Source organism: Lepidochelys kempii, chromosome 18 (assembly GCF_965140285.1).
Source record: "Lepidochelys kempii isolate rLepKem1 chromosome 18, rLepKem1.hap1, whole genome shotgun sequence".
Lineage (NCBI taxonomy): Eukaryota > Metazoa > Chordata > Testudines > Cheloniidae > Lepidochelys > Lepidochelys kempii.
In genome coordinates, this window is record NC_136397.1 from 16,742,782 (window position 1) to 16,765,202 (window position 22,421).

At 42.3% G+C, this 22,421-nt stretch overlaps 2 protein-coding genes across 5 annotated transcripts in view; both read right to left on the bottom strand.

The window, feature by feature from the left end:
- Window positions 1-1,693: 1,693 nt before the first annotated feature.
- On the bottom strand, window positions 1,694-16,585 carry TNFRSF4 (TNF receptor superfamily member 4). 2 transcript variants are annotated; one of them, XM_073316919.2, is made up of 7 exons: window positions 14,711-16,585; window positions 10,044-10,166; window positions 9,457-9,573; window positions 8,973-9,039; window positions 7,840-8,054; window positions 6,654-6,779; window positions 4,974-5,641 (listed from the first exon to the last, which is right to left on the bottom strand). In XM_073316919.2, the coding sequence occupies exons 1-7, from the start codon at window positions 14,859-14,861 to the stop codon at window positions 5,562-5,564; spliced, it is 879 nt and encodes a 292-aa protein (XP_073173020.1). In that variant the 5' UTR covers window positions 14,862-16,585; the 3' UTR covers window positions 4,974-5,561. The 2 variants fall into 2 exon arrangements, with proteins under 2 accessions (XP_073173019.1, XP_073173020.1); XM_073316918.2 differs by lacking the exons at window positions 4,974-5,641; window positions 14,711-16,585 and adding an exon at window positions 1,694-4,934 and having other exon boundaries at window positions 10,044-11,270.
- Window positions 16,586-19,598: 3,013 nt separating this feature from the next.
- The window catches only part of SDF4 (stromal cell derived factor 4), a 33,763-nt gene continuing 30,940 nt past the window's right edge, over window positions 19,599-22,421 (bottom strand). For all 3 annotated transcript variants that reach the window (XM_073316916.2, XM_073316914.2, XM_073316915.2), the window contains one exon: window positions 19,599-19,873. In XM_073316916.2, the coding sequence (XP_073173017.1) occupies window positions 19,697-19,873 (177 nt within the window). In that variant the 3' untranslated portion in view covers window positions 19,599-19,696. The remainder of the gene's footprint in view (window positions 19,874-22,421) is intronic.

The window sequence follows — 22,421 nt, forward strand, 5'->3', positions numbered from 1 at the left end:
GAGCATGAAGAAATTGCTCTTTTATATTTTTTAAAATGGTTAAATCTGTTCCTTATTTTCTGCTGGCAAGGTGGTTAGTCCTGGGCAGTTGTATACATTTACCAGCATTTCAGGGCTGTAGTCTCTAGAGGACATAATGATTAAAATGCAGAATGTGGGTTAACAAGAGGCCATCAGCCCAGAGAGGTATGGCACCCTATGGAGTTAATCACTCCACTCTTTCCCCAAACTCCATGGCCCAGAGACAATCCTTCCCAGCTCCCAGAGATTCCTGCTTCCTTTGATAAAGCCATTCAAGGGAGAGTGATGCACCTGTTCATCATCCTGGGGGGGAGGGATAGCTCAGTGGTTTGAGCATTGGCCTGCTAAACCCAGGGTTGAGAGTCTGATCCTTGAGGGGGCCATTTAGGGATCTGAGGCAAAAATTGGGGATTGGTCCTGCTCCAAGCAGGGGGTTGGACTAGATGACCTCTTGAGGTCCCTTCCAATCCTAACCTTCTATGATCAGTTCTTTTGTATTCACTGCGCTATTAAAATGAGGATGGTATTTGCCAGCTGTGTTGTTGCAACTCTGTGGGCTGCAGGACTGACCAAGGGCATCATTTCATGATGTTTTAATGGGCAATGCCCATCTCCTCTCCAGGACCCCTTATTATGGGGAACTGAGGCCCCAAGAGGCTAAGTAACTTGCACAAGGTCACACAGGCAGGCTGTGGCAAAGCAGGAAATCAAGCCCAGGTCTCCCACATCCTAGAACATAAGAATGGCCCTAGTTGGTCAGACTAAAGATCCATCTAGCCCAGTATCCTGTCTTCCGACAGTGGCCAGTGCCAGGTGCTCCAGAGAGAATGAACAGAACAGGTAATCATCAAGTGATCCATCCCCTGTCGCTCATTCCCAGCTTCTGGTAAACGGAGGCTAGGGACACCATTCCTGTCCATCCTGGCTAATAGCCATTGATGAACCTATCCTCCATGAACTTATTTAGTTCTTTTTTGAACCCTGTTATGGTTTTGGCCTTCACAACATCCTCTGGCAAGGAGTTCCACAGGTTGACTGTGTGTTGTGTGAAGAAATACTTCCTTTTATTTGTTTTAAACCTACTGCCTATTATTTTCATTTGGTGACATCCAGGCACACACACCAACCACCGGGTCATCCTTCCTCAGACCAAATCAATAATACCTGGTACATTCACAGATCCCAATCTCTGCTCTTGGGTGCAAGGACAGAAAAGTGACATCTCAAACCAATTGCTGATTATCTCTCTTAGGTACTTACATGGCCCCCAAATATCATGATAGCTGAGTACCTCACGATCATCATTGCATTTATCCTCACAACATCCCTGTCTGGTAAAGAAGTGCTGTTATCCCCAGTGAAACTAAAATGCATGACTTTCAATGAGATGTAGGCTCCCAAGTCATGTAGGAAGTTTTGAAAAATGTTATCCTATGTGACTTTGGAGCACAAATCCTAAAGTCAATGCTCAATACTCTCTAGGGCCCAGGTCCTCAAAGGTAACTACATGCCTAGCTCCCACTGGAGTTAGGTGCCTAAATACCTTTGAGGACCTGGACCAGGGCTTCTTTGAAAATCCCTCCCTTGACCTTCATCGTGATGACTTGCACCAGGCTACACCAGGCATGTTGAAACACCCTAATTCCCCTGTTTTGTCTAGCCAATTATACAGATTACACACACACACACTTTAGACAAACGTTTTATTTTAAAAAAAATTCCTCCATTTACGATAGACTATAATACAAAAGTTTGTATACAACGTGTATTTCACTGTAGGAAATATTAATTACACTATATGTATAACATATAACAATACATATTTTTTAAAAAACATGTTTTCAGGCAGCTGTTGTGTTCTGGAATACATTTGCCACATTTTGGCACATGTGGTGACTATTTTGTATACAAAATAAATATTTCTTTTTAACTACATATTGAAGAGGCATTTAAAATGAAAGACTTCTCAGCTTTGCTATAGCATTTGGATTTTTTCCCTTCATCTATTTTATACACTCAGGCATACGAAATTACATCTGAAGCTATTTACAGGAAAATATATTGCAAAATCGTGTAACACATTATGGGTAGGCCAAACTCACTCCAGGTACGTCCACGCTGCAATTAAAAATCCATGGCTGGCCTGTGCCAGCTGACTTGGGCTTGGGCTAAGGGGCTGTTTAACTGTGGTGTAGGAGCCGGGGCTCTAGGACCCTGTGCAGTGGGAAGGTCTCAGAGCCCAGGCTGCAGCTTGAGCCTGAGCATCTACACCACAATTAAACAGCCCCTTAGCCGGTGTCGGCTGGCACGGTTCAGCTGCCAGTGTCTAACTGCAGTGTGGACACACCCTTACAGGCATGTTAAATATTGTGATCATATATATAAAAATCACGTTTTACATGATTGTGAGTATACATGTAAAATATATTATAATATATACACAGAAGTACATACACACACAGTAAAGCCCTGATCCTGCAAACACTTATGCACATGCTTAGCTTTAAGCACAGAAGTAGTCTCTCTGGAGTCTAGTTTGTATATGTAATAAATTATACCCATTTATATTAGACAAACCAAAATATGTAGGGCATAATTAACTTATTCATTTGTACAGTGCAAGGGCAGATCCTTTGCTTTTGACGCTGTTGAATGCCAATAACAAAACTTGTCACTCCTCAGTTTTCAAAGAGCTCTGAAAGATTTTTCAGAGTACTTCAAACATGAACCCTCACCCACACGGCCAGGAGGGAGGTAAATATCACCACTCCCGTTTTACGGACAGACATACTGAGGAACAGAGGGATTCAGTGATTTGCCAAGACCAGTTTCACAGCTTGTATTTAACAGGGCACTTCCCATTAACTTTAAAACCCATTCACCCCCTTGAAAATATGATGAGCCAACGAGAAGACGCGCAGCATCTCCATTACAGATACACTTGGCAACCAGTGTACCATTTGTTCCTGCTCCAACTGAATTTAATTGCCAAACTCCTATTTATTTCAACCGGGAGCAGGATCAGGTCCAGTGCTTGGTCAGTTCTTGAGTGTGAACTCCCGCAAAGCGTTCAGATACAGGATGGCAGCCTGTGTCTGGATTGTCTATCCATTACCGGCAGGATTCTGCATAGTTGTACTGTAATGCTACCTGCAGAAAGCCCTGGGTGTCACTACTGGAATATCAATCCATTGGCTCTTCCCAGCCAACGCCACATTTCAAGAAGAAGAAATATATCTAGGGGGCCTTGTGTTTTCTGCATTGTTTACATTGTCATGTTCCGCCATGCTAGCAAGACAACACCTGCATTCCGAGTGGGGTTTGCGGAGGTTACTTAGCGAATAACGATAATCCTGTGGGCCCAGAAAGGGGTTCAAAAGCAACAGCGGAAAGGGGCAAGAACCAGTGACAGGGGAGCCTGATGGTTTGTGAACCTCCAACTATTTGGAGCTTTGAATAGTTGGCTGGAGTTTGATTGTAATTTCGTTCCGCATGCTGATTCAGTTTAATTGTAATGTCAGGGCCAGGAAGGCCTTGAAAGCTACGCCGTACCCATGGGGGCCAAACACACAATGTAGATATAGGCAGTAGGCCAGATCCCCAGTGGCACACACGTAGTTCCACTGAAGTCAGTGGGTTAGGATCTGGCCCAATAAATACTATCTATGCTTTCATTGGAAGTTCTCTATTCCTTCCGCTCCCCTCCCTTTTTTCATAGTCTCTGCATTTGCTTTTCATGCCGTCTGTTCCCACCTTTCACCTACTTTTTCCCATTTGCAAACACTCATCTTGACAGGATGTTCATTGTGATGCACATGAACATAAATAGGAAGCACAAGAGTGGGTGTGCACTGGGCATGCAGGTAAAGTAGCGGTGCAAATGCCGAGTCCTAAAGTCTGAAATTGAGACAAGTTGCATGCTTGTTCTCTTTGAGCGGCCGTCTCTTAATCTTCTCCTCACGTATCTGAATTTGCTTTCTCTCCAGGCTGTGAATATAAAAACTCTGCCCTTATACATAGACACACAGATTTGGACTACCCTCTAATAAGGGCTATTGGGATGGTATGAACACACTGGTTTAGCTTAACAGGTGTCTGACAGGCAGAGAGGAGCAGAATGGCTCCAGATCAACACCTCTCAACAAATGCTTAAAAACGGTTAAGAGGCATTGCTGGAGTTATTACCTTCCATGATTCTGTTTCCATGTCTCCAGACGACCTACAAAATGGTTTTGACCAGGAAAGGCCAAGGCCCACAAAACACAAGACAAAAAAAGGATACTAGCAAGGTTTAAAGGGGGCCACTCTCTCAGGAGGAGGGAGAGCCAAAAGGGAAACCAGACTGGAATGAGACTCGGACAGAGGAGCCACTTGGGGGTCTGCAGAAGCTAGGCCTGCCTAGGTCACCAAAGGATGGTAGGGGTAGACTGTTGTTTTGAAATCCTTTCTTGAATGCATTCTACTATTGCTAAATACAGTATTTTGGGTTCTAAAAGGTCTGCTTACCTTATACCATTGGTCAAACTCCCAAAGGGAAGAACGGTAGGTGCCCAAACTCAGTTGGACCTGCTCGGTAAGCTCAGTTGATACCCATGGTACTATAGCCCACGTCTCAGTCTAAGAGTGGGAGAATCACAGATTCCACCCCGAGAGAGGAACAGGCATGAGGCCTAAGACCTGAATGGGTGCACTCAGAGAGACCAGAAAGGAGACAGAGGTGCAGTCAGCCCTGGAACGAGCACCAGCACATACAGAATATTCCTTTACATGGGGAGTATTTGTTGCATTGCTAGGTTCCTACTGTCTGGCACAGATGACAGTACACTGTAGTATAACAGGGAATCAGTTTTTGATGAGGCTGGAATTGGAGTCGACTTGCTCTTCCTGGATAGGAATTCGAAAGCTCTTTCCATCTGAAAAACACAGAGTACAGAAACTTTGTACAGAGCAGGAGGGGAAAGAGAAGCAAATGGCTCTTCTGGTTCCACACACACACGGGCGCACAGAATTACTCCGGCAGGGAGCGACTTCTAGATTACTGCTTGCTGGTCTAGCCGATATGGGGTATCTAATAGAAGTGGGATGGGTTAAGGGAACAATGGGAACCTATTTTATTGGGGCTGTGTAACGAGAGGAGCAGGCAGCAGAGGGCTGAACCAGAACCACGCGTATAATTGGCTTTGAATTGAGTGCCCGCCCCCTGGCCAGTCAAACAATTCAGTCATTTGGAAGAGGTGAATGAAAGACCCTGCAGCAGCTCATTTGTACATGGACAGAAAAGGGTCACACCTTCAGCAGGCATCTTATAAGGTTGCCCGGCAGAGTGGCAATTTTTTATTATTTATGTATTATTGATTCCCCTCTCCCCAAGTAAGGGGGAAAGTAGAAAAGAGATAAAGAAAAAAGGAAGAGGAGTACAAAATTGCACATAGAGGGGGAAACACACGTGCTGATGGCGTACGCAGACACAGTATATTTCAGCCAGGCTGGTCCGGTGTCACAGATTCACTCAATGAGTATATGAAGCTATGTTATTTTTTTCAGCATGCTGTATCAATCCAATCCTTCTCCTCCGCGAGCTGATCTCCGTGGTGCGGGTATGTGTCAAATATTTTGGTAGCTATAAAGCCATACAGAAAAGAGAATAACGAAGTAAAGAGAAAAAGGAAGGAAGGGGGAACGGTAAGCAAGGCAGGAGGAAGAAAAGATAAAGGACTGGGAAGAGAAGGAAGGGAGCAGAGAGGGGAAAGGAGAACATCTCAGTTCCTATCCACTAGGGGTTTATTAAAGCCTTCTAAAAAGTTAAACCAAATCTCTTCAGATTTGTCTGAAGTCCCTCCTCTCTGAAATACTGTCTGTCCTTTAGCTACCAGGTCATCCCGATCACTAAGTCAAGCTTTTACCCCTGGAGGCAAATTTCTCTTCCATCTAAGCAAGCCATTTAGCTACAGGCACTGCTCTAGAAAGCCAAGCTTTCTGTGAGCTGCAGAGTTTCCAGGGTGATCAGATACATCCCCCAAAACAGATCTTAGCTCTGGCAGACCCGCACCTCCAGCAACTGACTGCACTGGCCAGACCCATGCATTATAACTTATGCAGGGACCAATATAAAAGAAAAATCATTTTCTGCTGGATCAGCCTTAAAACATAGACCACAAGCAGAGTTTTTAAATGTTTTTCAAGGCACTCTCCCATTGGCTAAGGGCCAGGGATGTATGCCAATCTTTGTTCAAGGCCCACCACAGATCATTTAAATTAGAGAGTCATGCAGCGAGAGAAAACTTTACTGTTCACCAAACTTGACTGTCCAGAGGACAAGCAAAGTTGATCAGTAGGATTGTGAAATATTTTTGGCAGACTCCAATGGGGCTGTGTCTACACTGCTAAGCAATAGGGTTGGAACCCTGGGTCCCGGCTTGACTCAGGCTCGGACACTCTACCCCATAGAGTCCTAGGATGTGAGCCCTGGGTTAGCACAATGTGTGTTTAGTTGGAAGGGGGATTAGGAATTGAGCCTGAGTTTCAACCCTGGGCCTACTCTGCAGTGTAGCCATACCCTGAGAGACCCAGGTTATCCACCCATTCTCTCCAAATTAATAGTGTAGAACAGCAAGCTTTTAACAGAGACTCACCGAGTTGTCCATTCACAGGAGGCCTCTTTGTCTTATCCTTTTTGGTCGTCTGGATAGTCAAGAGGAGGATGGACATTCCAGATACCATGAGCAACGTTAAGCAAATCAGAATGAGCGATAAGGACCCTAGGAGAAAAATAAAGGAAGAACATTACATATGCACGAGAGAGAGAGAGAGAGAGAGAGAGAGAGAGAGAGAGAGAGAGAGAGAGAGAGAGAACACACGCACTGCTGAGCCCCTGCGTTATTACCATCCCAAGTTACATAAGATGTAGGCACTCTGATGCCATGATGATGAGCATTACATAAAAACTTGTTAAATCAAATAAGATGAGGAGCATGGAATCTGGGAGACTGAATGCATGAGAAAGTGATGATTCCAATAAGGATAATGACATAACTGTGGCAACCTCACAACCATGAAGGGAACCTATCGCCCTACAATTAAGGCTACATTCATGTCACAGGAGTCAGAGTGTCCACGTTTCCCATAGTTTTTAAAAGCTAACCATGACTGCAAGTGGGTAGGTGGCTACGATGGTAAGAGATTAAATCGTTTCACTGAGTTGACAGTTCATGTGAGCTGCCAAATTCAAATCTAGCACGTACATGAAGCTAAGGAAGAGCAGGAACCAAATCAACTGGGGAAGTGGAAATGAGCTCATTCTTCCTGCCTGAGGAGGGAATACACATGGGAGGTTATGGGATGCCTGGGTGGTACAATCACCTTGTTAATGCCTTGATTTATTTTTTTAAAGATAGAATTATTTATGTGTATATACAGGATGAGAGGAATGCTCATTGAGAGGCTGTGGGAAAACAGGTCTGAGGAGGAGAGGGGGGCTGCATGGCATATAGGGTTAGGAGAAGGCATCCAAAAGCTTGGGGAAGGGACAGAGGAGCTTGTGGAAAAAGGTAACAAAGGGGGCATGCAGAGGAAAAGAGGAGGCTGGCAGGCAACAAGTGATAAGATGTTGGCACCAACAGAACTGTGTGGGGAGTTTGAAACCGCTAAGGAAGGTGATGTGGAATCTGAAGTGACTGGTTACAAAGGGGGCTGATATAGTTGGAGGAAGATGAGTTTGGCAATGGCATTTTGGATAGACTGCAGGGGAACAAAAGAGTTGTTCAGAAGAGCAGGCAAAAGGAGGTAACTACTAGAAGACAAGACTCAGCCTTCCCTTACCCCAGTTAATCTCCTTTTTAACAGGAGTGGTGGAAATGGTGTCTTTGGATGTGAAGGGGGTGGATGCTGTAGTAGATCCATTGCTTCTGTGGCTGATGAGAGAGAGGTACAAGGTGGATGTTTGGAGTGTGGTGGCCTGTTTGTCCTGGTCATCGCAGATAGCATCTTCTGTTTTTGTCCCAGGTTTCAGAGTCTTTTTACCATAAGCGATGCAGCTGCCAGTGTAAATAAATAAATGGAATTACTTAAACAGCTTCAATGCCAAATATAAAGGTGACCTGCACAGGAAAAAAGATGGAGCATATGCACATTTTTGGGAGGGTGTGTGTGTGGGGGGGGGTGGGGGGGGGCAACGACTTCTTTATGTTGTATAATGGAGGCCTGGATTTTTATTTCATTTTTTTAATTTAAAAAAAAAACAACAAATCTTTTCCTGCTTACTTGAACATTGGAAATTCAGATGAACCCTCCCAAAGTGGAGCATGGGTTTCAGCTGTATTCCCAACTTCTGCTCAACTAGAGAGAACACCATGGGAGGAGACAAAAAAGAAGAGGGGTGAAGAATTGCTCCCAGGGAAGAAAACATCATTGTTTCAGGCAATGCATGCTGGGTTAACATGAAAAGACTCCGTGCTTGTAAAACTAAACTGGCTCTTTACAAAGAAGACTGTTTACATGGATGTCGGGACATCAGCTAGCATTCTCTAGTCATGTGCACACAGACCAATTTCCTGGAGCCTCCTCCAAACTCTTCCCTCTTGCAAGCTGTGGTCCTCCCTTCAGCTTCCATGTAGTCTGCTACAATCACGAATAGCTTCTCTGTGTGAGGTGGTGGAGCCCTTTCCAGTTATGTGACATTTCCACTTGGCCATCTTTCTACTGAAACCATCATGGTGGAAAAGGGAAAACGCAGGATACCAATGCATCCCATGAACTGGCACATAGCCCACTTGCAGGCATCCTAAGAGTCATCATGAATACAAGTCTTACTGCGTTTGTTCCTGGCTTATCTTCGGGAATTCCATATACTAACTTTAGGGAAGGAGATAGAAGGGACTGCTGTGAGCAACTCTTAACTACTATGCAAGAAACAAAAAGTTTAAGCTCAGTTTGTTTGGGTGAGGGATACGTACTTGACCCAGGGCCGACATCTGTCATTGTTTCCATTGGAAAAATGCCCATCAGGACAAGGGAAGCATTCTGAAAAATAGATAATATTTTAAAACTATGGTTGTTTGATACAGATTTGGAGTAGCTGTGAACATCCTTTGGATAAACCAGGAGCAAGAACGATACATGACCATTACGACGATACCTTACATGTATAAAACAGCTTCCATTCCAGAGTGTCATGCAAAACCAGAGTACATACAACAGCACCACTGAAATTGCAGTCAACATTTGGATATGTACAAAGGGAAAGTAGCATACTGAACAAGTACAACACCCTTTTTATTCTGTTTCCTGGTGAGGTACCTTGCGTTTCCTGCAGCATTTTGCACATCCCCCTGTTAGCAGTGGTTGTCTTGGAGACGGAAATAATTTACAAAACAGCCAGCAGGTGCTTTTCACTAGGAGGAATACTGTCATAATTTTTTAAAAAAGCTAATTACTCACCTTTTCCTGACGGGGATTCCTCTGACGATCTGCTGTCGTATGGGGTGTAACCCTTCATGCACATGCAAACTGTATCGGATATCTTATCACACTTCTTCACCTCCATGCTTCCCCTATCTAGGAGCAAAGAGTTGGGGAGGTGGTAGGGAAGAAAGGAAATTAATTAAAAGCACAAATGAAACTGGCCTAGTGCTCATTGTTCTGCACTGGCAAACGAGAGACATGGAGGTCAATTCTAGTCTCTTGAAACTCTGTTTGCATGCAATGGATTCCCTTGTGCCATTTAACAAGGTAATTAAAGAGCAAATGAATGGGTTCAAGTTAGAGTCTTTGACTTGAAATATGAAAAAAAAAAGCAAAATTAAACAAAACCATTTTTTCCCCAGTCAAAATTAAAAAAAAAAAAAATCCACCAGCTCTTATAATGGCTTGAAAAAATGAGCAATTTTTGTGTGTGCAAAAACTTTGTCTCCCAGCCCTTTGGGGAGTAGGAAAGAGAAGGGGGGCCTGAGAAGAGCACCTAAGGGCTTTAGGGGGATAGTCTGGGGACCCCTTGTAAAGAAGTGGCCACTGCATAGCTGACTTACCTGTGTCACAGACGGTGCAGCTTTTGCACGAATAGTAGTTATGCTTTGAGTTATAGTATCCACGTTGGCAGGGGACACACTCCGTTTCTGATGTTGGCGAGCAGCGGTTTTTCATTTCCTCACCTAGGACAAAGAGCACGTATGGGAGAGGAATCCCTTTGTGTCACTGTCCGGGCATTAACAGCCATGACCCACTTCTAGACACCGATTAGCCTTCTGAAAACAGACAGGAACATCCATCCCCTTCACCAATGCATCTCAAACAGCATTTTTCTACAATGGAACTTTTTGAATTATTTGAATGTCAGGGTATGCAGCTGAGGTCACTGACAAGGGTCAATTTGCCACTACAGCTGTGATACAAGAGGCTGATATCTGTACAATACTGTGGCTTTCCCACAGTACCTCCACCAAGATAAAAAGTCATTTGAACTGCCTTAGTAGGGACCAAGGGGCAAACAGATGCACTGGATGCTAAAGCAGGTAGGTTGATAGACCTATTATGACATGCAGCAATTAAATAGTTAATATGAATGTCTATAGCATCTTTCTCCAGGGGGATCTCAAAGCACATTAAACATTAATGTATTAAGCCTGACAGCCTCCCCTCTGAGGTACTGATGCATCCATCCAAGCTCTTCTATTGGCACTCATCATGGTAGCAGATATTGTCGTCCCCTTTTTTTAAACAGGAAAATAGACCCAGAGAGAGCAAGTGACAAGGTCACACAGTAAGTCCGTGGCAGAGCCAAAACTCGAACCCAGGAATACTGCCGCTCTTTAATAGAGACTTGCAGCAGGTGGATGAAAGTACAGATTCTCCAGGCAGGAATTCCCAACGCAAGGAATATTTACACTGACACATGACTCATGATCTTGAGTCAATAAAGGGCTCCTATTTGAAACAGGGAGGTTGCTACAAAATTGTAAAAGAAGTTTCAGTAAATGGATAAGCACCTTCAGTTGAGCAACATTGTGCAAAAGAAAATGTTTTAAACCCAATCCTGCATATTTCCCTTGACTTCTGAGCTTGTAGGATCAGCCCCTATAGCCCAGATCCTCAAAGTTATTTACGCATCTGACTTCCATTGAAATCAGTAGACCATATGAGTCTATATAACTTTGAGGATCTGGACATACTTTTCTCAGTCTTCTCTTCAGAGCACTTCCCCCTGGCCCAAACTGAAAATACATTGACATATCCATAGAACGGGGGGGGGGGGGGGGGCGCGGAAGGTGTGGGAAATTAACTCTTCACACAAATGTTTCAGTTTTGTTTTGTACCCAAATCAGTATTAGCTCTGCCTTTCAGATTTGTGGTTTGATAGCACTGAAGTCTTTCCTAGCGTCATCCAAAGGTGGACCACCTCTAGGAGTTGGAAATTGATTCAGCCTCTCTCCTTAGACACAGGTGCCAACTATGATAGCAGTGTCTAATATGAACACCAATTCATTTCTAACATGCTCAATTAGCATGGCGTCTGTCCACTAAGAACTTGATTAATGTCACCAAAATCATTTCACTTTCACCAAAACAGCTGTCAGAGTAGTCTGGATTCAAACCACTAATTCAGGAGTGACAGGAGATGGCATCATTTCCCACAACTGAGATCAGAGGAGTGGAGTTCTTCAGCGTTTCGAGCATTGGTCCCGAGTTCTAATTCTGGCTCTGATGCTCATTTCTTCTGGCATTGGGCTTAAATGTTCTGTTTCCCCATCTGCACTATCCCACTGTTATTTAGCCCACTCACAGGTATGTCAGGAAATAATCAAATCACATTTGTAAAGTGACATAAAACACTACAGCACGGCTCTCCTTCTATTCTAGAGATTGCTGCTATCTGCTTTACTCACGGCTGTTACAGGCAGCTAGGTAACAGATCTCATGTGTCTCTCTCAGAATTAGAATTCCCCCTTTGAGGAGTACTTGTTTTAGATACACACGGCATTATACTAAAGGAATGCCTGAATGGACAGGAAGTGCCCCCTGTTAACTGTTGGTCAGTTGTGCCCTGAAACTTGCATATACTCCCCAGAGAACTTGCATATAATGGGTAGGTTTTTTGCAAGAAATGAGGCACACTCATGTTGCTGCAACAGATAGTGCAACAATACTGTACTTTGTACTTTCAGCTGAGTTCAGAATGCTTTTCAAACATTAAGTTTCACAACACTTTTGAAGTAGGTAACAATTCAATCTAGTTTGTTTTGTAGACAGATAATGAGGTGCAGGGATTAAATGACTTGTCCAAGGGCTAACAGCAGTCAGTGGCAGAACCAGGAATAGTATCAAGAGGTTCCGAGTCCCATCTTATCCTCTAGGTATCGAGACACATTTCCTGTATCTTGCTAATGGCCTAACATACAGTATAGGCCAGTGGTTTTCAAACTTTTTGTATTGGTGACCCCTTTCACGCAGCACATCTCTGAGTGTGACCTCTCCCTTATAAATTAAAAATGGGGGGGGGTAATTTAATGGGGGCTTGGGACTGTCAGCCTCATGGAGCTGACAGCTGGCGACTCCCATGTAACCACCTTGCAACCCCCTGAGGGGTCACGACCCCCAGTTTGAGAACCCGGTATAGGCTACTTGAAAATAAGGAGCAAACATTTTTATGCTCAGTACTTTTGAAGTCCAGCTGTAATTAATTTTTTATTCTCCCACCCTTGCTCTTGGAAAATGAGGATCACACTGTACTTTTTTCCACCCCACTCATTCATTTTCTCTAAGTTTCACTGGGTGCTAACAGCAAGCAGTTCTGAGAAAGGATAACTCATTATTCTCACAGCACTAAAACCCATTAACTCATTATCTTTTGCTCATCCTACACTCTCAGGAAACAGACTACTCTCCTGAATGCAGAATGTTCCAAGAACTGGCAGGCAAAATTCAGGGCATTTTCTGAGTAGCTGGGAGAGAATTCATTTGAACAAAACCACAACACCCACAATCAAATGACTTTGTATCACAGAAGATACTGTCTAGATCAACTATCTTGACTGCTGCATTTTCATATGGCAATTACCAAAGAATATATATCTCCACTGTTTTACCTCAGTAATTAATTGCAAGACATAGGAATATATTTGCCTGCGGAGACAGGAGGGAGAAAGGTTCACCCCCCGTCTAGAACTGACTCAGTAGCTTCTAACTAAGCGACAGCCAGTGGAAACTCCCTCACCACATTAAGGAGAAAAGAAGTAGCATGTGACCCATGAGGGATTGGCTGTACCCACTTTCCAGGGGTGGGATGTATCCCAGAATGAGGAACTCAAAAACCCTCATAATTCAGTAGCTTTGTGAATACCCTGAGAGGGCTCACGCAGAAGCCAAGTCTCAAGAATGGGGATCTGTTACAACCAGGATCTTTGGAAAAACACTGGTTTCAGTTTTCGCTGCAATAGCGAATGCAGTACAAATTTTCCATGGACAGGTGGATGGAACCGTGAAGAAAGAAAGAGCTCTCATTTGGAGATGCAGAGACAACTCTGTACAGGATTTTTTTTAAACGGAAACCTCTTGCAAAAAGGTGCAGGCACACAATCTAATCATCCTGCACAGGTGAGAATGTACCTTCCCTTCCTGTCAGCCCTGAACTCTACATGCAACTTTCTATTAACAGACTGCCCAGTGTGGTGTCACATGCCAGTTGTGGTTACTCTCGGTTGTCAAGTAATTTCTATAATCATATCCAACTAACAGTGCCTGTGTATTTTTTTTTTTGCACTTTTCCACTTCCTCAGCTCTGTCTGCAGAACTGTCATTCTGCTCTAACAGCAGCTGCGACAAAGAAAAAACAGACAGAGCAAAATTCATTCAGTTTCTACCAAAAAGGAGAAAGTGGGAGGAAACAAGTACTCCGTTTGCTGCCACCTATGGTCTTGCCAAATTGTGCTCATGAATTACGTGAAGCAATGAGAACTAGCTCTCTTCACAGGGAGAAGTCCACATGGCATGTGGATCATGCCTGCAGAGCCATTTAAAAATCCAAGGATGCCGGCCATCCATAAATCTTGATTTTTCCAGGGATATTTGGCACGCCCTGTTCTCTTCAATAGGACAACATATGGTCGGTCAATCGACACTTTTTTTTTTTTTAAACAAAAACATGTAAGCTTTAGCTACAGTAAACGCTGTTTCAACGGAAGCAGCTTTAAAGACATCTTGCACAGTCTTACCCTTAACTTTACTAGACCTATTTTCTTATGACGACCCACCATCGCAACTACAACGTAAGTATTAGTGCCAACAAGGCTTCTATGTCCACCAGCATTTTAACCAACATGGCATTTCCTCCTAATCAGAGCCAGGCTAGACAATAGGTTAGTTAAGGTGTTGGCAGCCAGTCTGTCTAGCATCACGGACCTGCACCAGTGGGAAATTTTAGGAAAAAGAAGCCAGCGTAGACGAGCCTTTGAAGATTTCATTCCGTAGAGTGACGCATAGAGTTTCTCACAGTTACCCACTTAAGTTACAGAAAGAGTTTATTGCAAACTAGACAGAATTCTAGACATCTTATAAAACAGTATTTTACAGTTCAGACTGTTTCCTACATATCAGTAACATTTTGGGTTCACAAGATTATTTCCCCCACCCCCACCTCATAAAGTGCTGGACTTTACATCTAACAAGGACTGTCAATATTGAGTTGATGATGAGGACTTACCAGGAGCACAATCCCTGCAGCATCTTTTATGTAAGGGATATTCAAATTGTCCACATATCAGCCCTGAACACTGCATAGCAGAGAGCAACAGGAAGAACAGAACAGCAGTAAAAGAAGAGAAGACAAATTTGGCTAATCCTCGTCCAGCCATGCTGACTCTCCACTTCCCCTGCAAAAAAAAGTAAACTCTAGGACAGGTTGAACCTAGACTGCGGAAGAACAGGAAGGCAATTCATATGCCTGCAATGGGGAAATTCCCAGCCATGTACCACCTCTTTTCAGCTCCTCCTCTTTCAGCTTTCGGGTTCCTTCAAGGAAGCAGGGAAAATAAAGTTTTCTAAATCAATTCTATGAAAGAATTATTTTAGGCCCTAAAAAAAGGGCCACATGCCATTTCTTAGCTTAAGCTTTTATTAGGAACGAACCACGTCCTTCGTGAGAAACCCCAGCCTTAGCCTCCCATTATGTGAGCTGAAGTGCTGTCACTCATTTTGAAAGCCAGAAGGAGGAACAATAGTTTTACAAGAATTCTGGTGAGCAGCTTTTAAGGATAGTGGTTAAACGTCACATATTAGCCTCATGCTTTGCAAGTATCACTTCAGCTAGTGTAAATGGGCAGGGCTTTAATGGAGGGAGAAATAGGAGACAGTGTCCACCATTATTAGGACAAAATTAACTCCTAAGTACTAAAACTAAGAGTGTGGTACATCAGGGTACAGTGGAAGTGAAATACGGACTGTGTACATGCTAATTCCACAGGGGCTAGGTGCACATGGAATCAGCCCCTTTGCCCTTAGTACAACAGTGGGGCTACTGCATTAGAGCCACAGTAGCTTCCACATCAGCTGCATTGCTCTAGCCAGGGGAGTTTGGCCTATACACGAACCAGCTATTCTGACCCTTCTCTCAAAGCCTTCCTGTGCTCTATGGGAAATGAAGCACCCTGCAGAAATGTTTCCCTTAGGGCACAGGAGATGAGGAACCCACATGGATGTCCCTTAGCGTTGTTTGGTGTCCTCCTGTACAGCAAAATCACACCAGTTCTGTTCCCTTCCATGACTGAGGAGGAGGACCTGAAAGAAGGTGTGCCTGGGACGTGGGAGGGGGAAGCCAGCAGTAGTGAGAAGTGTGGGAGAGGGCATCAGCTTGTTCTCCTTCATGCACTAGTACAGCACAGAAAGGGAGAATGAGACCGATGACAGAAGCAGCAAGGTTTCACCTACATTCATCATTCAAGTTTTATCAACAGGAGTTAGATACACAGGTTTCAGGGCTCCCAGAATCTGCTTAGCTACCCTAGTGATAATGGCCTCTAAAGGTGTTTAAGCCAAGGCCCAAATTAGAAGACAATAGTCAAAAAGGGATTTTATTTGATTTTTATTTAAAATTTGTCAAGTGTTTTAGAACCAGACTTCTAAGCCTTGGCATTTCGGATGTCAATTTACAGTTCACTTGCAAGAAACCACCACCAGGTCTCTATTGAAGGGAAGTAAATTTGGACCTGAAATGAACGACGTCCCTTATAATCTGATACAGTTGAGAGGACTGCAGAGCAATTCTATTGCTGTATTTTATTTATGCTGTTCCCCTAAGGTCTCTGAATTTTTAAAGACATACCCCAATTTTTTTCCAGTCTATAGTCCTCTCCAAATAATTGGAACGTTACAGCATTAGTAAAGCCGTTCCTTTCAAAAGAAACCAGAGCTGCAGATTTTTTTTTTTTCATTCCAAATCATCTTTTGCTCTACCTGCAATGAAAAAAGAACATGACCCACGCTGGTCTGTACATAGGAAATACAGGGGCCTCAGTCTTGCTAGGTAACATCACTATAAAAAAAAAATCAGGTAAATATAATTTTATATTTTACTGACTTATTTCTTCCCCTTGCAACTTTTGATCAAATTCAATGGTCTTCCTCCTCCTTTCATAGCAAGTAGCAGGATCTGTTTATTCATTTGGAAGGGAATCAGAACAAAAGACTTTGATGTGGATGAAATTTACAAACAACATAAGGTTGGAAATGTGCTAAACTCATTTAAAGCAAAAACAATGTAAACGCTGATGACTATGTATTCAGATGCTACTTCATTACAATTGAATGCTGGTAAAGTATCATTCAGTTGGTAAATACTGTTAATGTACACACTTTACATTGCAGTTTCAGGAAGTTGTAACTATATGCACACACCCTAAGTTATATCACACAATGAATAACTCAACGTTAGTCTACTAAAGACCAAATAGGTTTCATTTAATTCCCCCCACCTTTCCCCAAAACACAAACCCTCCCACCTGCCATGTGCCGGTGATAGCTTGGCTACCAAGCACTTTATAGCAGTAGGCAGACTGCTTTTATGTTATGAACAGTGGTAAATGACCATGGATAAAAGCTAAAAAAATCAACTACTGTAAGTAGTGCTAAATGGAAGAACTGGATCAATAGTAGATTACTGGCAGATGAAAACTGTCCTGTGGATAAAAATCTGACAGATGCAGAAATTGGGAAAGGCAAGATTGGAAGTAGAACACTAAAGAACCATAGGATGATTAAACAGAATGGTATCTGAACTTAGTTTCCTTCTTTGTAAAATGTGGAGAGAGGAATCTGAGTCTCTCCACACAGCCCAGTTGCCCCCTCTCTTCCACCAAAAGGGGTACTAGTTCTTGAAGAGGGGGAGGAGACAGACAGATTGTGTAGATCAAGTCTCAGTTTCTAATCCTCATGATGGCAACTGAACAGATTAATCCACAATGAAAAAGGTAACAGTGATGCCAGGGTAACATCAGGTGTGAGATAAAAAAAAAAAAAAAAAAAAATCACATCAGAGGTATTGTTTCAGGCCCTGTCTACACTACAAACCAACCATGTTTAAACAAAACCCGAAGTTGGTTGCAAGTCCTAGAGTAGTTGAGGTCTAAGTCAGTCTCTGGAGACTCATTTTAAAAGGAACATCCAGCTACTTTTGATTATGAGTAGAACATGAGTAGACTTTCACAATTTCCCCACTCTTTCCCCCCTTCTATTTGACTTATTTTCACTTCATGATTCAATTTCTTTAATCTGAGGTCTTAAATTAGTTTGTCTTAACAAAGAATCTCAATGCTGGAGCATTTCCAAAGCACAGAGAAAAATATTTAATGCAAAAAAGATCAATGTATATAAAAATACTTTGATACAAGCCATTTAACAAAAAAAGGGGACATTTTAAATCAAAACGAACAGCAATCTCTGTATTTACATTATATTAAGAGAATAAACTTGATCAGATAGAACACACCTTAATTGAAATTTCAAGCAATCCCCCAAAAGATGGATTTTTTTACAGCAAGGGTAAGGCTAGAATAAAGTGAAGCATTTTTTATTTTAAACATGAGTGGCTATGACCATGGTGTTACACGATTCTCCATAGAGATTACCGCCAAAACAGATTAAACCAAAAAGCTCAAGGACCCTTAAGAAGTTCTGAACTGCCTCTGCTAGAGCACAGTACAGCTAGAGAAGAGTGGGACATACATTAAACCAGTGGAGGTTGAGACCAATCCTACTTGTAGGGATTAGCTTGTGAGACCTAACCAAATAGTTCCACTCATTTAACTAGTTTTAACAAATTTAACCAGACAGACAGAGTGAATTCTAATTAGTTGCAACACAGCTCATGATTCTAAAAGCTGAATCCATTTTTTCTCCCTGCAGCTCCCTGAACATTCACAGGTTAAGACATTCCCCTCTCTGTATTTAGATATGTGAACAGTTTTGAAATGAAAGTGATTAAAATGAGCTTCTCGTTCCCACAGCTGCAGAACAGCACAAGAGTGGAACTTCTGTGACACTGTAGATCAGTTTCCATTCTGCTTTAAATCGAAAAAAGGATTTCACTTGTAAAATTTCAAACACTCCTGTTTAAAAAGGAAAGTAATTTTTCAGATTGTGAAAGCAGTGTTGGAAAAGCAGTTATTTAATAGTCTCCAACACTGCACACCCAATATCCAGACTAAAACGTATTGTGAAAAACGCAAGAAGAGGAGGAGGATGAACCAAAAAAGTACAGATCGGGTTGGACAGCCTTTAAATCAACGTGGTTGCCATTTCCTTTCTCATGGCTGTCTGTTCTTTCCAGCCATATGGTTCCTGTCAGCAGAGTGCTAAAAGAAAATACTTACTCTGTTCAAAAACTTTGACTCAGATGCAGCAGGCTTCTCATTCGTATAATGGAATGCAACGAAAGCCATGCCTGTCCAGCCAAAAGCAATGGTGAATATCAATAAGCTCCTCAGCAGTCAGAATTCAACTGATGGAGCCTTTCATTTAGAGTGAATATTTTAAGAGAGTGTTCAAATTTTTCTTTTCTTCACCCAGCTAGTGGCTGCTCTAGTACATTTAGAAGTGAGTGAGGTGAATATATATTAAAGGCAGCTGAAAACACAACCTAATCAGCCCACCTGCATTAAGACAGCGTGCACCTCTGATGCAATTTACAGCTGACATTCATGAGCTGAAAAGTACATATCCACACCCCTAGATATAAAGGATCCTGTGCTGAGCAAAACCAATGCAGCTTTTAAGCCAACTAATTCCTTGCTGGATTCTCCTAGAATGCTGTCAGAAAAGAAATATCTGAAACGATCCCCTTTAAAAAAAACTAAGATCCTCCAATGTTAATGATGATTTTCATAGATCAGCAGCTTCGTAGGCAAGAGAAGTTAGATATTTAAAGATGCCTTCACAAGGCCTAAGCTGAATTTTCAGCTATAATAACTGCACAAGGTAGTATGAACTGGTTAGTCCAGATCTTGCCTTGTTACTTACAGCCCTTTCCTTCTTTATACTGAAGGTTAAAGGAGAACTGCAGTTCTTTTATATGGACGGGGTTTTTTTTTAAGTCTAGGACAACACATCATACACACACAACACATATAGCAGCAAGGTAACTTTTTGTTTTTGGAAAGCAAGAAGGTGCTTCAGAGCTCTGCAGAGATGAGCATGATCAGAACTCCTCATGAACATTACGTGCGTAGTCCATAAGCTTGCTGCCAGTGAAGTATTCGCTGTATTTCAGGATCTCCTCCAGCTCCAAGTGATGGTTCTGATTCTCATCTGCCACAGCTATCATCTGCTTGGCTTCATTTAAGGCATTGTACTCATTCATAGGATCCATGTATTTCTACAACAGATAAGAAAGGATTCAATTTCTGCCATTGGGTGCAGTACAGCACATGCCTCGAAGCCAAAATTTGGAACCCTCAGCCTTTGACTGTTTGAGAAAATACTGAGGCCTCCATTATTTGACCCAAAAATGAATATAAATGATAGAAAGTACCAAAATACGTCAGTCTGCCCGGTCAATAACTTTCCTCTCAAAGGTCCTTCCAAACCCCATCCCCTCCTTGGTTCTACCAAAAGTCCAAAACTTCTCTGATGTTAGCTGGTGGCTGACTGCAACTGGTATTTCTACAATTTGTTTGATGTGGAAATTGGCCTCCAGCAGTCTTAGTCAGTGACAGAAAGTAAGAGACGTCTGCAAGTTTCCAGACACCAGATTAGACCTAGAATCAGGCAAGGAAAGATCCCACACAAAATAAAAGTAGTGGTTGCTCAGGCCCCACTAGACAACTTTGGGGATCTTTTTTATTTTTGTTTCCTCCCAATTTCTTTTTCCGAGGAAAATTACACCTGCAAGTAGAGAGGCTGAGTTAAGGTCTCTTTGATAGGCTAACCCTCAATCTTTTGGATTAACACTTTTCTGCATAGGCGTTTATTACAAGACCTCTTTTACAAGTAAAGCTCATATGACTGATGAGAGAAATTATCTGAAACCCACTCTGCATCATGCTTTGTTCACAAAATTGCCAGGAGATGCAGATGCCTGCTATCTGGTTGTTCATGAACTGTAGGAGACATTAAGAATACAGCTTGATTTTTAGAAAGCAAGTTTAGCCTGCAGTGCGGGTAACAAACAATATCTTTGATCTTCTAACCTGAGCAAATGTGATCAGGAAGTCTCTGATGGAAGCCCTGGATCCATTTTAAAGTCACTTCACTTCCCAACTCTAACAAATTCTATGAGCATGTGCGTGAGACACACAGGCACAATAAGCGTTCTGTTGATACTGGTTTAAGGAATCTGTGCCCTGACAAAACGACCAAACCTCAGATAAAAGACACCCGTTGCCTCTTCATTTAGACTTTCTTAAACAATGTAAAAAGAAAAGGAGGACTTGTGGCACCTTAGAGACTAACCAATCTATTTGAGCATAAGCTTTCGTGAGCTACAGCTCACTTCATCGGATGTATAAAAGTGGAGAATGCAGTGAGGATGCTTTTATACATACAGACCGTGAAAAAATGGGGTGTTTATCACTTCAAAGGGTTTTCTCTCCCCACCCCACTCCACTCTCCTGCTGGTAATAGCTTATCTAAAGTGATCACTCTCCTTGAAGTGATAAACACCCATTTTTTCACGGTCTGTATGTATAAAAACATCCTCACTGCGTTTTCCACTTTTATACATCTGATGAAGTGAGCTGTAGCTCACGAAAGCTTATGCTCAAATATATTGGTTAGTCTCTAAGGTGCCACAAGTCCTCCTTTTCTTTTTGTGAATACAGACTAACACGGCTGCTACTCTTAAACAATGTAGATTTTCATGATAAAGGAAGGTTTTTCTTTCAAAAGACAAAACCCGATTTTTTTCAATTTAAGTTATTATTGAATAGAATTTATCAGTCAGACACCACACATGTGGAAAGTAAAAACACAAGGCATTTGTAAGGACTCTCCCCCATTCTGAACTCAAAATATTCCACTATGGAGAGAAAAAAAGGATTCCATTCATGATATAGGTAAAGCTCTTCAAGTCAGATAAAGCAGCAACAAGTTCTACCAGAGTAATTTCAAGGTGCCAATGGTTTCTAAGACTTACTCTCTGCCTGGCAGATTTTTGTAAAATGGAAACTAGAAAGATACAAATTAAAATCTCTCACAATGACTAACCCAGAAACAAAAAACACATCAACCAAATGTGATCACCTGTTTTGATAAGATTGCTAAGAATGTCCCATTTTCTGTGATGACTTAGTTTCACACAAGAATTGACACTATTAAACTTTGGCTCTATTGAACATTAAAACGGAAACAAATTACAGAAGTTTCCACGACATCAGGCTTTGAGTAAATGAAAAAAATATAGATTAAGTTGTAAGAGGTTTCTTTTCTTGCATGATTTATGGGTGTGGGCACTGGTGGTCACTTTTAGGAGGAAGCATTGCTTTACATGCACTGAGGACCTGGGACAGGTGAAGCGAACAAATCACAATATTTAAAATTTGAGATGTATTTGTAACTATCAAATAACCAGGATTTCTGAAGGAAACTTTTGATCTAGATAGCCTCCTCCAAACCCAGTGTCAAAAATGTGACATGCAATACTGTGACACTAGCAAACCAGATTCCAACTTACACCAAGGTCCCCATGCTCACTTGGATACTGACAAATACATAGCTGGAATCAGTCTGGATCACCTGTGTGTTAGTACTGGTAAAACAGGTACCCAAGTTATAAAAACGTCTTTAGCATTTAGACTTTATTGAATGCTTGTAAATTGCTGCATGCATTAATCTCACATACAACATCTGTATCCCATGTTATAAGGCAACGGTGGGCAAAATTTTTGGCCCGAGGGCCACATCTGGGAATAGAAATTGTAGGGCAG